Below are 15,474 nucleotides of genomic sequence, written 5' to 3'. Positions count from 1 at the left end.
TAAACTAACCGAATAAGATCTTACCCAGCAGTTAGAAAGAAAGACAGAACGAATAGTATAGCTAGGACAACTCAGTTCCAAGTTCATTTAGTGGCTTAAAATATGTACTAACAATTGCCAGCCTTTCCAGGCAATGAAACAGTGAAGTATTGGAAAATCAGGAGTATGAAATTTTTCTACTTTCTTGCTACTGTTTAATTAACTTCCTTAAATAAATATTACTCCTTGTAAACTATGTTGGTGCAGTCACTAGAAATTTTTTTAACTACAACATCCTTATACATTACATTTTTAAAAGAGAAAAAGACCGGTAGATAACTTCAACGAAGCTAAAAAAATTTTGCCCATGGGGAACCTCAAGAAAAGCACTTTGTATAACCAACCAACTTAAATACTAAAATACTTAGATACTAAAGCACACACTTTTTATACCGAAAATTTCACTTCAAGAAAACCTCTTTCTTACTGGAATTTGCTTTCAAAAGTTATTACTCTCATCATTTACACAAAAACAATTTAAATAGTACCTCTTTATATTAAGTTGGCACTCCATAAGCCTGTAAAACAGGATACTCGGATTAATCAGACACCAGGAAGGAACCCTATACAGGTGTATGATTAGGATGAAATAACAGGGTGAACCAGTTTTTTTAAAGTTCAAGAATGATTATTCACTAATGAAAACACAGTTTAAATTAATGGTTCATGGTGTACTAAAGTAAAATACCAATAAATCTTATCTGGTGGCTGTAGGTTTGGGTGTGGCAAACAATTATGGCGGCTACATTACCCACAATGCGGCCTGCAAGTATCTTGCTGTATGGGTCTAATTTCCCTTCTTAGCATCGTTCAATTTTACATACAGTAGCCTAAAAACTCGCAGCTATGCCATAAGCGATTTGCAGTCTTCATTCGAGGCAATTTTGTGCAAATTTGCCGGCAAGGCTTCTCCTGCTCCATGAGGCTGTTCCTGCAATCACTGCTGCCTACAGACTGTGTGACTGCTCTAGGTTGCGCACCAATTTGCCCTTGCCACCTTTTCCACTTCCAGAGCCACTTTCGTATCAAACGAAAGCACACTGGCTTTTACATAACACCTATTTCTTACAGTGTTCCTAAGTGTGACCATTTCTTACAATTGTTAAATTTACGTCAACATGAACACACACACATTTTTAAATACAAAGTGTCATCAGAAACTTATTTAATATAATAAACAATTTACATAGTATTTTACATACATTTCTCATATACAATACAAAGAACTTCAACCTTCGGTATAGCACACTTTACTTTACGTGTACAGAACATATAGTTTCAAAATGCATAAATTTTAAAGGAAAAAATTATAAAAAATTTAGGTAAACCATAAACAAATAGTGTTATAGTGGATCCATGGGTAAATAATTAAAACTCATCAATTTGCCCCCACCCCCACATGAATGGATCTGGCCTGCTGGCAGATAGGGGAGATTGGAATTGACAAACAGAGCCTGCACATTAGAGGGAAACGATGGGTCTCAGATGCATGGACCTGATCCGTCAAAGTACACATGATTGTGGTCTATTGCAGTAATCCACCCATATGTAGCCCTCTAATCAGAAGGCACTGTGACATCAGAGATCGCAGGCAACAGTATAGGCTCCAGAGGTGTCACATCATTTGCCTCAGGTGCCCCAATACCACCACAGCCCAGAACAGTAACCTGAAGCCTGTCAGCTCTGGCCAACACAGCTTCCAACTGTTTACGGACAGTGGCCAATTCCCCCTGCATCAGTAAGCAATAATCATAGTCTGTCCATCTTTGATCAGTTTTCATCTGTACCACAAGTAATACAATACTAACTCAAGAAGTTGCTGGGTGCAGTCTCTGTTCTGTTGTCTCACTACTTCTGGTTTTTATAATGCCATCCAAAGTCAGTTCGCGTAATACAGTTGCACTAAAATAATGCAACAGCTTAGAGTAAGTGAGCATACAGTAGTCAACACAGTAACATACAATGCTACAGTTCACTTCTTTGCAGAAACACGGGCAATATAAACTAAACTAAATCCTGTGTATAAACAGAAACTGTTCCTACTGATGTGTACACTTGTCCCTTCTTATCATTGTTTTCCGGATGCTTCTCTCTTTTCAGATAGAACCAGCTCTTTTCTTATAGAACCAGCTCTTTTCTTATATTATTAGTTCACTTAATTTTCAGCAACCTTCTATAGCACCATATCTCAAACACCTAACTTCTTTTCTGGTTTTCATTGTAACGTCTGTTTCCTCTCATTTTCATCTCTGATGTCACATTATTTCTTTGGTCTGACTTCTCCCTTGCGTCACATGTCTTAACCATGAAATTGTCAGTTCACTTAATCTTGTCCGCAAATGCCAAACAGCTCTCTAACCACATTCTAATTTTTCATTGTGCCTCCTCAGTTTCTTCTCTGTACAATAGTTCCCACGTGACTGAGTGCAGCAGCCCGGCGCCAAGTGTGTACTCTGATTAATTTCACATTTTCTTTTATTTTTTCACTTTGCAACAATGTACCTTTTTTTGCATTGGCCATTAGGTTCGATGTCTTAATAAGGAATGCAAAATATTGCTGATGAATAGTTAATTTTTGTTAAAGTGCAGAGCTGCTTGTTTAGATGTAAGGGTTTATTTATATGGGCCCATATGCAAATAGCACATGATGTGATTTAATGCTTGTGTTTTCTCATCATTTCAGTCACAGAATGATAGTTCCACAGCTGAAGACTATAGTGATGAGCTTACACTGCCTGAAATTCAAGGTTACATCAATGCTGTAAATGGTTGGTAGCTAGTTATAACAAGATTTGTGTTTCAGTTTAACATCACTTGACAGATACGTTAAAAAATTACTCATTTGAAATATAACAATGGAAAATCCAGGATGGAATGTAACAATATTATAAAAAGAGTAGTTGCTGCTCACTATATAGCAGAGATGCTGAGCTGCGGTTAGACACAACAAAAGACTGTCAGAAAATGAGCTTTTGGCCAATAAGGCCTTCGTTGGAGATAGAACACACACACACACACACACACACACACACACACACACACACACACGGCCGCAGTCTGTGGCTGCTGAGGCCACACATGACTCAGCATATTCACTGTATGGTGAGCAGCAACTCTCCTTTTCATTTGAAAAATACCTCAGTTTCTTTTGTATTTATGCTATTTTTTATACACAATTTTTTAAGTTCAGGAATTACACAAAACAGAAATAAAGTTTGCTAATTCTGTCCGTGGAAAATGTTGACAAGTGCTGAGTGTACATATTCAGTGGCAGTCATTGTCAAAGTGATGTGTAGCAGAACATGTCTGACCAGATAGGGCTTAAGGGACTGTCTTCTCAGAATGCAGTTGATAGTGACACAATTCTTAAAATTCACCTGTAAAATACTGGGCATACCGCACTGGGTCCAGGAGGCCTAACACAGTGCTGGTGTTTGGGCAGGATTTTGACCGGACTGAGCCCATCGATGAAGGCAGGCCTATATGTTGCAAAAATCCAAGCAAGTCTTGAACATGTGAATCCTTTACTCAGCCTCCGCATTGGTGGCAGTATTAAAGAGAGTGGTGGTCAGGTGTTCAATACTATTGCAGCAACAGACTGCCTGAAATCGGGTTGACAGAAATTGGGGCCTGTTGTCGAACACCAAGGTGCTAGTCGTCCCTTCAATGGAGGAAGTCCAGTTAGGGGTATGGATGGAAGCAGGGGTGATGGTGGATGGCATGTGAGCCACAAACGGAAAGTTTGAGAGGGCAGCACCACTAGCTACCACATAGCACCTTAAAACAGACTGGCAACATTGAGGTGGACCCTCTATCATGGATGATCTGGATGGTACAGTGACGAAAAATATTGTGCTAGGGATGCCTGATAGACAGCAGTCACAGTAGCAGCAGGTGCGGCATGTGTGCTTAGTGTTGCCATTGATACCAGGCTAGCAGATGTGCTGCCTGGACAGTGCTTTTGTGCACATCATCCTCTAATGTAAAGTGTGAAGAAGCTGAAGGGTGCAGGAGTGGAGCAGGGGGCAGAGTGACACCCTGGCAGTAGGGGTCTTCCATGTCTAACAGTAAGACACTCTACATGTTATTGAAACGGTAGTGCAGTGTGAAATAATTTCGAAAGACAGGTTGCCCTGGTGGGAATTATGCTCTGACCACCTTTTCAGGACCAATGATGAAAGCTGCCTCGGGACTGGACCACAAGATTACTCTGAGGCTATCTCATTTGCCATCAGTGGGAATTCGTCAAGGGCTGTTTGTAGGTGCTGATCAAGGGCAAAACAGACTGTTTCCTGATGATTGAATTCCATATCAGGTCCAAGAGGTAGAAGACACAGTGAGTCAGCTTTGGGGTGTTGGACAGTGGGTGAAAATGGATTTCTAGTGGTACCTGCTTAAGAACAATGCCGAATGCTATAGTTATTAGGCATCTTATATGGGAGCATACAGCTATGCCCGAGCAAGGAAATCAGTTGTTTGTAGCTCAGCAAGGGGACTATGCTGCAATACAAATACACAGGAAATTTATTGACCCCAGAAACGATCACTAAAGCCTAATTCTATTTGGGAATGTCTAAGCTGTGCCATGCGTTACATTGTGGAGACAAGGGAAATTTGACACTCAGAATCATCGGATAACTCGTGGGATAAAACCACTGCAATACTGTACTGGGATGGGTGTGTTGTCAGAGTCAATGGCAGGCCCAGGATATATGACATCAGGGCGAAGCCATCTTGAGCATGTCCTTAAGGCACTGAAAAGCTTGTTGTTGATAGGTGGCCAACCACACAAATTTGACTCCTTCTGTGCAGTTGAGTTAGAGGGTTCGTGATCTGTGCCAGTTGGGGAATAAACTTGGTATAGTATGTGATTTTGCACTGGAATGATTGCAACTGTTTATTAGTTAGGAACCAGTGAGTTTATGATTGTGTGTAAGTGGTTGCGTGTAGGCATAATGCCATTGTGACTCAGAATGTGCTTCATGCGTTTGACTCTGTGGCCAAAGAAACTGTCAGAATAAACCATTTTCTGGAGCAGTTGAAAAATTGGTTCAAGATTTTCTTGATTGGCCATTTGTGTCAAACCCTTAACAATAATATCATCCAGATAATGAACACAATTTGGAATTCTTTGAACCAGTTGTTCTACATACTTTTGGAAAATAGTAGGTTCACTTGCACTCCCAAATGACAAGTTATTGTGCCTGTATAAGCCAAGTTGTTGTGAAGCTAAAGAATGTACTAACATTTTTATGTCCCTGTTTGCTGCTCAGTCTCTCTTCTACTTGGTGAGCAATGATCTGTCATCATATATGAGTTTTCACAAATGACTGTCAGAGGATGCTATTGAAATTTGGCAAAACTATTTTTTTTTAATTTTGTCATTTGTTTTTGTTAAAAGACTGGCAGTTCAGAAACTAGTGTAGAAGTTGGTTTACAGTGAGCATTTAAAGAAATAGATACATGGAAAGTTCTGATTGAGAATAATGAATTATTTAAGAGCAGAGGAAATGACTCGCTGAAAGGCAGAAGCACTGCATCATTGACAGGTACACAAACAAAGGGTATAGAGCTATACATTATTAGGTTTCAGAGTGGAATTTAGGAGAAACGAACGCATGTGCGCTCACACACGCCCCCCCCCCCCCCCCTCCCACACACACACCTGTCTCCCTACATGCTGCTCTCAGTCGCCTGCCAGCTCTTTCCTGGCACACAGTGAGTGTACTGGGATGGGGTGGGGCTGCAGGGAGGGGTGGAGTGGAGGATGAAGAGAGACAGGAGGCAGGGAGGAGATTGGGGGTAAGCGTCTAGCGCCTTGTGGGACAGTGGGGAGTCATCTGTGGGCTAGGTAGGGGAGCAAGTAGAGGGGGCAAGTGGCAGACAGCTGGGCACACTATTTCACAGACTACTGAGTGAGATGGCAGCACGCGCACATGGTGCAACCGCCCCCCCTCCCACGCACACACTCACACTATTGGGTCAGGAGTGGGAGGACAGTGAGTTCCCTTAGGTTTAGTCCAGGAAGGTTATGGGAGTGAAAAATGTGCTGTGTAAGGATAGCTCCCACCTGCGCAGCTCAGAAAAGCTGTTGGTCATGGTGGGAAGGATCCAGATGGCACAGATTGTGCAGCAACCATTGAAATCTTGCATGCTGTACTCTGCTACATGTTCTGCCACTGGGTGGGCCACCTTGTTTTTGGCAACGGTTTGGCTGTGCCCATTCATTCTGGTTGACATCTGGGAAACCAATGTAAATTGTAATACCAATGTAAAATGCTCTGCAGTGGTTGCAGCAGAGCTGGTATATAATGTGGCTGCGTACACTGGTGGCGCGGCCCATGATGGGGTAGGATAAGCCTGTTATGGAACTGGAGATATGGCAGGGGAGGTATGTTTGTGTATTAGGTTTGGGGATATTGCCTGTCTGCGAAGGGTTTTTTGAGACCTTCAGCATACTGGGCGAGGGAGTTCTCATCACTGCAGATGAGTCTGCCACGGGCGACCACGCTTTATGGGAGGGATTTTTTGGTGTGGAAGGGTTGGTAGCTGTCAAAGTTCATGTACTGTTGGTGGTTCGTGGGTTTGATGTGGACTGAGGTATGGATGGAACCATCTGAGAGGAGGAGATCAACATCTAGGAAGGTGGCACGACGGGTGGAGGACCAGGTGAAGTGAATGGGAGAGAGGGCGTTGAGATTGTGGAGGAATGGAGATAAGATATCCTGGCCTTGGGTCCAGATTATAAAGATGTCATTAATAAACCTGAACCAGACTAGAGGTTTGGGGTTTTGGAAAGCTAGGAATGTTTCCTCTAGGTCGCCCATGAAGAGCTGTGCCATGAATTTGATTGTATAACTTCCCTTCAAAGGTGAAGTAGTTATGGGTTGGAATGTAGTTTTGTTAGGTGTAAGACAAGTGAAGTGGTGGGTTTGGAATCTGCAGGGCGTTGGGAGAGGTAGTGTTCACTCGCGGCAAGGCTGTGGGCAGAAGGGATTTTGGTGTATAAGGAGGTTGCATGTTACAGTGATAAGTAGGAAACCAGGAGGTATGGGCATGGGGATGGTGGAGAGCTGGTGCAGGAATGGTTTGTATCTTTAATATGGGAGTCTATTTCCATAGTGTAGTTGGACAATTACAGTGTCCCAGATTTTGGGAAGTTATCCACAGTAAAAGTCAAACCACAATGTCATAATAAAGTTGTGGACACCCAAAAGATGCTTGTAAAATGTACAAAGTATGACTAATGAATGAGCCAGGCTAGATAACACCACTTATAATGTATTGTAATGTCCACTAGATAACACCACTTATAATGTATTGTAATGTCCACTAGATAACACCACTTGGAATGTATTGTAATGTCCACTAGACAGCAGCTGTATAAAACTAATAAAGTAAAACTTAAAAACCCGGGTAATGTGTGTGCTTCTGCTCTGTTACTAACTGGCCAGTGTGCTGTAAGCAACCCGTGGAGGCTAGCAATATACTGGGAGGCGGAAGGCCATTGTCCTCACAGGAAAACAATGACATAGGACTTATCAAAATATGAAACACTGTAAAATTTGACATATTGTCATTCATGTACCAAATATAGACACACACAACTTGTAATGTTACATCTAGACTGGTAGCTTTCTATCAAAAGACCTTGATGACTGAAGTAAAATAAACAGTATTCTACTTAACTAAGTATTAGAAAATAAAATGCAACAAGTCATTGATAAAAGTGGTTTAATACAAAGAATTAAGCTTTATTTGTTTAACTTGGTTTTTGTATTGTCAGAACACTTGATGCCAATACAAGAGTTGTTTCCTTCTGACTGCAGACATACATTTAGTGTCAATAACTGGAATGCTCTACACAAGGGTATGCTGTTTCTTAGGGTTATGGTTATACCCCATTTTTATAAAAAAGAAATTATTAGTTTGTTTTAATGTCTTGTACTTGTAATTAATTCATTAGTAAGCAAAACATCTCTCTTTATCTGATTGCAGTGTGCTGGCTTTGGCAACAAGCTTTAGGTGCAGCCCATGAAGGTGATGTGGAGTTACTGATGACTGTTCTATGTCACAAATATCTTAAACTGGAGGTGTGTGATAAAGTCAGATGTCAAGTATTGCTGATAAAGCATTTTGCAAAAAGATGCATTAATACTAATCTCTTGTAAATGATGGAAATGTTGCATGTGGAGAGGACGAAAAAAAGTTAGTTCTATTTAGTGACATGAAGATGGGTGACTGTCGTGCCTCACTGGTTCATATGTACCCACAAACAGAATTTCATTTTCTATCACTTGTCCACCATGCATCTTGCATTTTGACTGTGCCCTAAGGAATTTTAAACATCACAGTGTGTAATTTGCTTGCAGGATTTAGGCAACAAAGTTTTGGTGACATGAAGTAGTTGTACCCATTGCTTAAAACTCTGAAGCAAATACCATTTTGAGGAGAATACTGAACCAGTGAAGAATGAAAATACAGCAGATGATGGCAATAAATAGGTTATAAATTAGTAAGGAGTTTGGATGTAAGCACTGATTTTTAGGCACAGTATCAACAAATGGTAGCAGACTGTGGCAGAATGATCCTTTGCCTCTAGCATGCAGTTTGTCAGCTAATTATGAAAATGGTCCCTGTAAATGTTTATTCAATGTGCTGTAGAATATGGTGTATTTCCTTTAGATTGTCGGCCTTCCTTTGAAGTAAATGTTTCCAGTGTACAACAAAAATGGTTTTAAAGTTATAAATGAAGAGTGATGCATCTTTTCCAGTGTAACAATAAGAACACATCACTTCTGGTGAAAAATCAGCTGTTGGACTCTATTGGGAACAGTTAAAATGAGTACTCAGAAATGGCAATAGAAACACAAAAATCTGGTAACTAATCAGTCGCCAAAATCCCTGCCAGTACATCAGGAAAGGTGAGGCTGTATTGAATGATCCTATTTCATCAGCGAAACATTATTGTGACAAGATCCTACTTACATTGTTTCGAGATTATCAAGTGATGCCACTAATCTCTCTTCAGACAATTGTGGTAATGAAAAGGAGAGGAGGGGGGGCATACGTGGCAGCACAGTGTATCACAGCTGAAAGTTACAATGAGACAGATACTTCTACATGTATGAATTTAAAAATACTGCTTCAGCAATGAAAATGCAAGCCCTCGGGTAGATTAATAATCCTAAAGTGATTAATTGGGGTTCACTGGCTGTATGCAGAACACACTCTCTTTGCTTTCCCAGTGTGGTTTAATTTTTGTATCTTGCTGGTTGATTTTTACATTACTGCACTGAATGTGGCCTATATAGATAACTGTGAGAGCTGCCTAACCTCCTTTGTGTAGTAAATTAGAGCATTACTGTCTCTGAGAGACACAAAGATGAGTCTTTTCCCAGAAAGTGACATGAATCACTATCAAGCCATAGAAGTTTTTATAGACATAGACGTGAATTTTAAGTGGTAATTGTTGTGAACTGGTTTTATTTTGTGGCTAGTTTTTATTTATTAACTGTTATTCTTTGTTACCTTTCAAGTCTAGAAATATTTGTTTCATATTTTCAACAGTTTCCCATAATTTTATAACACACACACACTACTTCTCAGCACTTCGCAATAAACTTGTGACAATCAATTTTGAAGAGTTCCCAGTAACGTTTCAAAAAAGTGTATTTTTATCTTCAGTGTGCTTTTGTACTCTTAGAAAATGTGAATTGCATGTTTGAATGCTTTTCTATATTCCTTTTTGACAGCAGCAGTGTCCATGATGTGAATTATTACAACTGATTTGGGAAAGTGTGGTTGAGATGTTTCCACACACATGTTAGAATTTGTGGGAAAGAGTGTCTCTGATGCTGAAAATGCATAGTATTGTGAGTAGGCAACAGAATCATCCGTAGTTGTTCAATTAATGTATGCGTATGGAAAAAAAAAATCACAACACCAAGAAATAATTAATATAGAGTAGTGAAATTTTGGGAGCACATCTGCCTAGGTATATCAGCATTTAGCATTTCAAGATTACAGGTTAAAGTAAGTGTAAAAATTGCAAATGTGAAATGCTAGTACATTAATAACTGGTGTAACAACCTGAACATTGAGTGCAAGCATGGAAATGTGGATGCATTGTGTTGTACAGATGGTGGATGCCACTTTGTGGGACAGAGTTCCCTGCCTGCTGCACTTGGTTGGTCAATAAGGGGATGCTACATGATGATGGATTTGTCATCTGACAGTGACCCATATGTACTTGATTAGAGACAGATCTGATGACTGGGCAGGCCAAGACAACATGTCAGCACTACAGAAAGAAAGTTGGGTTACAACAGCAGGATGTGGGTGAGTGTTATTCTATTGGAAAACACCCATGGGATGCTGCTCATGAATTGCAGCACAACAGGTTGAATCAGCAGATTGCTGTACAGGTTTGCAGTCAGGGTGTGTGAGATAACCATGAGAGTGCTCCTGCTTCCATACAAAATCACACCCCAGACCATAACCCTCTGCTGTCCAATGAGATCTTGGTTGGTACCACTGAAGTGGCAGATGGCAGTAGTTTGGGGTCAGTGGAGTGCCTGCTACATGGCATCTGGCTCAGATCTATCCTTGAAATAACGATTTGTAACAGTTTGTTGTGTCACTGTGGTGCCAACTGCTGCTCAGATTGCTGCTGCTGCAAATGCAGTGCAATATGCCAGAGCCATACACTGCACGTGATGGTCTTCCTTCTCGGTAGTGCCACTTAGCTGTCTGGCATCTGGTCTTATTGCAACCATACATTCTCGTTACCACCGCTGCTAGCAATTATGTACAGTAGTCCTATCACACGAACTCATTTAAAACGAGAGGTTGATAATGCTGTCTTTGTCACCTTAAAGGCATTCTTCACTAACATCACCTCACCAGCTCCAGTTTCGAAGGTAACTAGTGCTCACAACCATTACAGCGTGTATTTAAAACAAACCTGATTCGCATCCTCTTAGCGGTGCTATTAGCACCATTCTTAAGTGATTGGTGCAAAATCTGAATAGACATACATCATCTTTCAGATGTAGAAACATGCATATCAATTTTTGTTTTTGTTGCACAACTCTTTCGTGTTGTGATTTTATTTCTGTCTGTGTGTTTCCCAAAATATCAAAGGCTGTCTGTTGTATAGTTAAAGTGTTCAAAGTAACAGGACCCAAGACAGCATCATTGTTTGTGTCACACACATTTGTAGAGAAATGAAATAGATATTTTTTAACAGTGCACAGTGCTGATTGCTCTGTAACCATCGGTGGTCGTTATGCATGCCTTGGTTCCTCCCCTTGTGAACGCGCCTTCATTATTAAATAGTATTTAAAGAATCATATCTTTCTTAATCTTTAATGAGTGGCGGCATTCAAATGACGCATCACTGTTTACAATGTGAAAGGTTCCACGAACTATACATTAAAAAGTTACTTGCTTTCTGTAGGTAAGATATATCTTAAACTTTTTGTGGGAAGTTGATTATGTAGAATATGCCACAAGCCTATTATTATTACTATTATTATTATCATCATCATCATCATCATCATCAAACCAACAGTAGGCATACTACTACTACTACTACTACTACTACTACAGGGTGACACACGGGAGACGGACGGTTTTTAATGAAATAATACTCATCCAACTTTAAAATTAAAGCATGTATATTTACCCAAAATAAAAGCCCATTATTTACCATTTTAGTTAACGAAGTTATTTGTGAAAAATAATGTCGTCAAGGTGATGTCCATCATTTCGAATGCAGGACTCAAGTCTCTTCTCAAAATCCTCCATCACACAGACTAAAATCTCTGCAGGGATGGCAGCAATTTCTTGAATCATTGCATTCTTCATCTCGTCCAAATTTCGTGGTTTGTGGTTATACACACAGTTCTTAAGGTATCCCCACAGAAAAAGTCACATACTGACAAGTCGGGAGACCTGGGAGGCCAAGGAACATTGCCAAAACATGGGATAATCTGGCCAAGAAACATGCATCTAAGAACTGTCATTGAAGTGTTTGTGGTGTGCAATGTTGCCCCATCCTGCTGGAACCAAACGCATTTTAAAGGGATTCGTCGTCTTCTTAGTTCTGGTTTCAAGAATGTTTCAAGCATACAAATGTAATGAATCGAATTAACAGTAACTTTGGCCCTGTTCTCTTCAAAAAAAATAAGGTCCAATAATGCCAACAAAGCCAAGAGTACACCAGACTGTTACTTTTTCTGAGTGTAGGATAAGGTGTGGATGCTCTGGAGCCCAGTAACGTAGGTTTTGCTTATTCATGGCCCCGTTTAAATGAAAATGAGCTTCATCACCCATCAATAAAATTTCATTTTCATTCGATCCCAAAATCACTTTCATTCTGTAAGCGAAGTCTTCTCATACAGCAAAATCAATTTCCTTAAGTTGTTGGACAATGAACATTTTGTAGGGATGGAATTTTAATTCTTTATGCAAAATTCATCTAACCGATTCACGATTGGTTCGTAACTCACTAGCGTGATGTCTAGCTGACCGTCCTGGGCTTCTGACTGCCGCTTGCCTTACCCTTTCAACATTTTCTGGTGTCGTTACTCTGCGTCTCGAGCCAGGATGCTTCTTATCTAGTATGTTTCCAGTTGATCTGAAGTTTTCCACCCATCTAGTGGTGGTGGTGGTGGTGGTGGTAGTAGTATTAGTAGTAGAGGTAAAAGCAAATATAACAGCAGTGCTCCACAAAATTCCAAGTCTTGACTTCGCGAAAAAACTACAGTAAAAAACCATCCAATACAAAATGTAAACATGTAATGTGTGATGTGCGCCCTGACAAATCCAAACTCATTGAAACTGTTCACTCACTGCAAATAATTGTTTGCAAATCAGTGAAGGAAAACAAAGTGCTAGCTGATATGCTCAGAAACATTGAAAGTGAACGTAATAAACCAAAAACCAACAAGCGGGCTGAAGACGAATGTAACAAAGAAGAGGTTTATATAGCGGCCGGATATAATGTTACTAAAAACAGGACTCAGTTGCATGCTGCTCGCTACGGAATCATAGTGTATGTACTCGTCATCTAGAGTAAAAAAAATTGCATCATCAAAGAATTTTATCAAAAAATGATCAAGTTATACATCAGGAGGAAAAAGACGAAAAAATTATGCAAACTGTGTGTCCACGCCAGCCAAAATTGTCACTTGGAACAAAAGTTACCAGAAGAAACGATGCATTTTTATTGGGTAATAGTCACCTTAGAGTTGTGAAATAAAAAACTAACAACAAAATAAGTGCCTTAGATTGTATAAAACCAAGTGCTTGCATTGGCCAAGTACTGTCAACAGAAACTGATATTTCTCAATAGATAGTGAATGAAGACTACACTGCGACCTGTGGTGGTTCAAATGACATTGGATACAATGGAGGTTTTAATGCTGCTAGTGTCTGAAGAACAGCTCTAAACCACCTGAAGTATTCTGTAACTGTACCTGTTATCCTCACAGGCACGACTTAATACAATCCTCATGTGTAAACAAGGCAGTAACAGCTACAAGGAAAATTATGCAGAAGTCTGCAACAGTTTTGGGAATATTCATAGGATTGAAGGTCACAAATTTTGTAAAGAACTTTACGCTATTCATGGCCTTCACCCCAACTGGTGTGGGAAAAATCATCTAATGACTATAATTTGTGATATTGGAAATGCGAGGAACATCATGAACTGAGGACAGTCAGATTTGAAGAAAGAGTGCAGCACAACACAAGAAAATTCTAGGAAACTACATCTACATGATTACTCTGCAATTCACATTTAAGTGCTTGGCAGAGGGTTCATCGAACCACAATCATACTATCTCCCTACCATTCCACTCCCGAACAGCGAGCGGGAAAAACGAACACCTAAACCTTTCTGTTCCAGCTCTGATTTCTCTTATTTTATTTTGATGATCATTCCTATCTATGTAGGTTGGGCTTAACAAAATATTTTCGCAATTGGAAGAGAAAGTTGGTGACTGAAATTTCGTAAATAGATCTCGCCGCGGCGAAAAAGTCTTAGCTTTAATGACTTTCATCCCAACTCGCGTATCATATCTGCCACACTCTCTCCCCTATTACATGATAATACAAAACGAGCTGCCCTTTTTTGCACCCTTTCGATGTCCTCCGTCAATCCCACCTGGTAAGGATCCCACACTGCGCAGCAATATTCTAACAGAGGACGAACGAGTGTAGTGTAAGCTGTCTCTTTAGTGGACTTGTTGCATCTTCTAAGTGTGCTGCCAATGAAACGCAACCTTTGGCTCGCCTTCCCCACATTATTATCTATGTGGTCTTTCCAACTGAAGTTGTTCGTAATTTTAACACCCAGGTACTTAGTTGAATTGACAGCCTTGAGAATTGTACTATTTATCGAGTAATCAAATTCCAATGGATTTCTTTTGGAACTCATGTGGATCACCTCACACTTTTCGTTATTTAGTTTCAACTGCCACCTGCCACACCATACAGCAATCTTTTCTAAATCGCTTTGCAACTGATACTGGTCTTCGGATGACCTTACTAGACGGTAAATTACAGCATCATCTGCGAAAAACCTAAGAGAACTGCTCAGATTGTCACCCAGGTCATTTATATAGATCAGGAACAGCAGAGGTCCCAGGACGCTTCCCTGGGGAATACCTGAGATCACTTTAGTTTTACTTGATGATTTGCTGTCTATTACTACGAACTGCGACCTTCCTGACAGGAAATCACGAATCCAGTCGCAGGAATGGGTGTAGATAGACCACACTGAACAACAGGCTGGCAGAGGCAGTTGGCGAACTGCTTCTTCACATTCTTTCGGCATCTGGAAACAAACCAACTTGGAGGAATGGGTACTGAAAAATGCCTCGTCCAGACCTTCAAGTGAAAAAAACAAAAAAAAAAAAAAAAACCTAGAAGTTTGGTGATAAAACATAAGTATACTGTTTCAAGGTGAGAGATAAGTTTTAGACCGCCCCTCCAAATCGAAACAAAGTTGGTCCATTGTAACGTGAAACACAATTGAGGTCGAATGGATGAAGGTACAGCTACAGTAGTTTCGTTCGAATCATAAACTTAACAGTTAAGCTTTACCAAGTAGCCATTGCTACGTGACTGGCGCTCTGTCTGTATTTATACAGGTACTCTTACTTTCTCGCGTGCTTTGTCTGGTTTGAATCGATTGCTTATTTTGCTTTGATCTGATAAGTGCCGTTCTCTTTGTTATAGGGGTTTACGTCACTCTAAGCTGAAAATGCATTATTGTACTGTCATGCATTGTTTGTCGCATTCTGATAATGAGTGTTTACGACCTGTCACCGCTCGCTGCATGGCTTGCTTTTGGGTGTGCTACCGGGGCTTACAATAACAAAGAAAAGAGCGGAATTGTGTCATAAGCGGAACAATGGCGAGAGA

General features: G+C 40.3%; 1 protein-coding gene across 1 annotated transcript in view; it reads left to right on the top strand.

Moving 5' to 3' along the window:
* Positions 1-15,474, top strand: part of LOC124712908 (ras GTPase-activating-like protein IQGAP1) — a 346,898-nt gene that overhangs the window by 106,470 nt on the left and 224,954 nt on the right. Inside the window, exons 7-8 of the mRNA XM_047242907.1 lie at positions 2,723-2,807; positions 8,038-8,132. Coding sequence (XP_047098863.1) covers positions 2,723-2,807; positions 8,038-8,132 — 180 coding nt within the window. The remainder of the gene's footprint in view (positions 1-2,722; positions 2,808-8,037; positions 8,133-15,474) is intronic.

This window comes from Schistocerca piceifrons, chromosome 1 (assembly GCF_021461385.2).
Source record: "Schistocerca piceifrons isolate TAMUIC-IGC-003096 chromosome 1, iqSchPice1.1, whole genome shotgun sequence".
Classification (NCBI taxonomy): domain Eukaryota; kingdom Metazoa; phylum Arthropoda; class Insecta; order Orthoptera; family Acrididae; genus Schistocerca; species Schistocerca piceifrons.
Note: the sequence above shows the minus strand (reverse complement) of the source record. Positions and strands in the feature narration are given on the sequence as shown.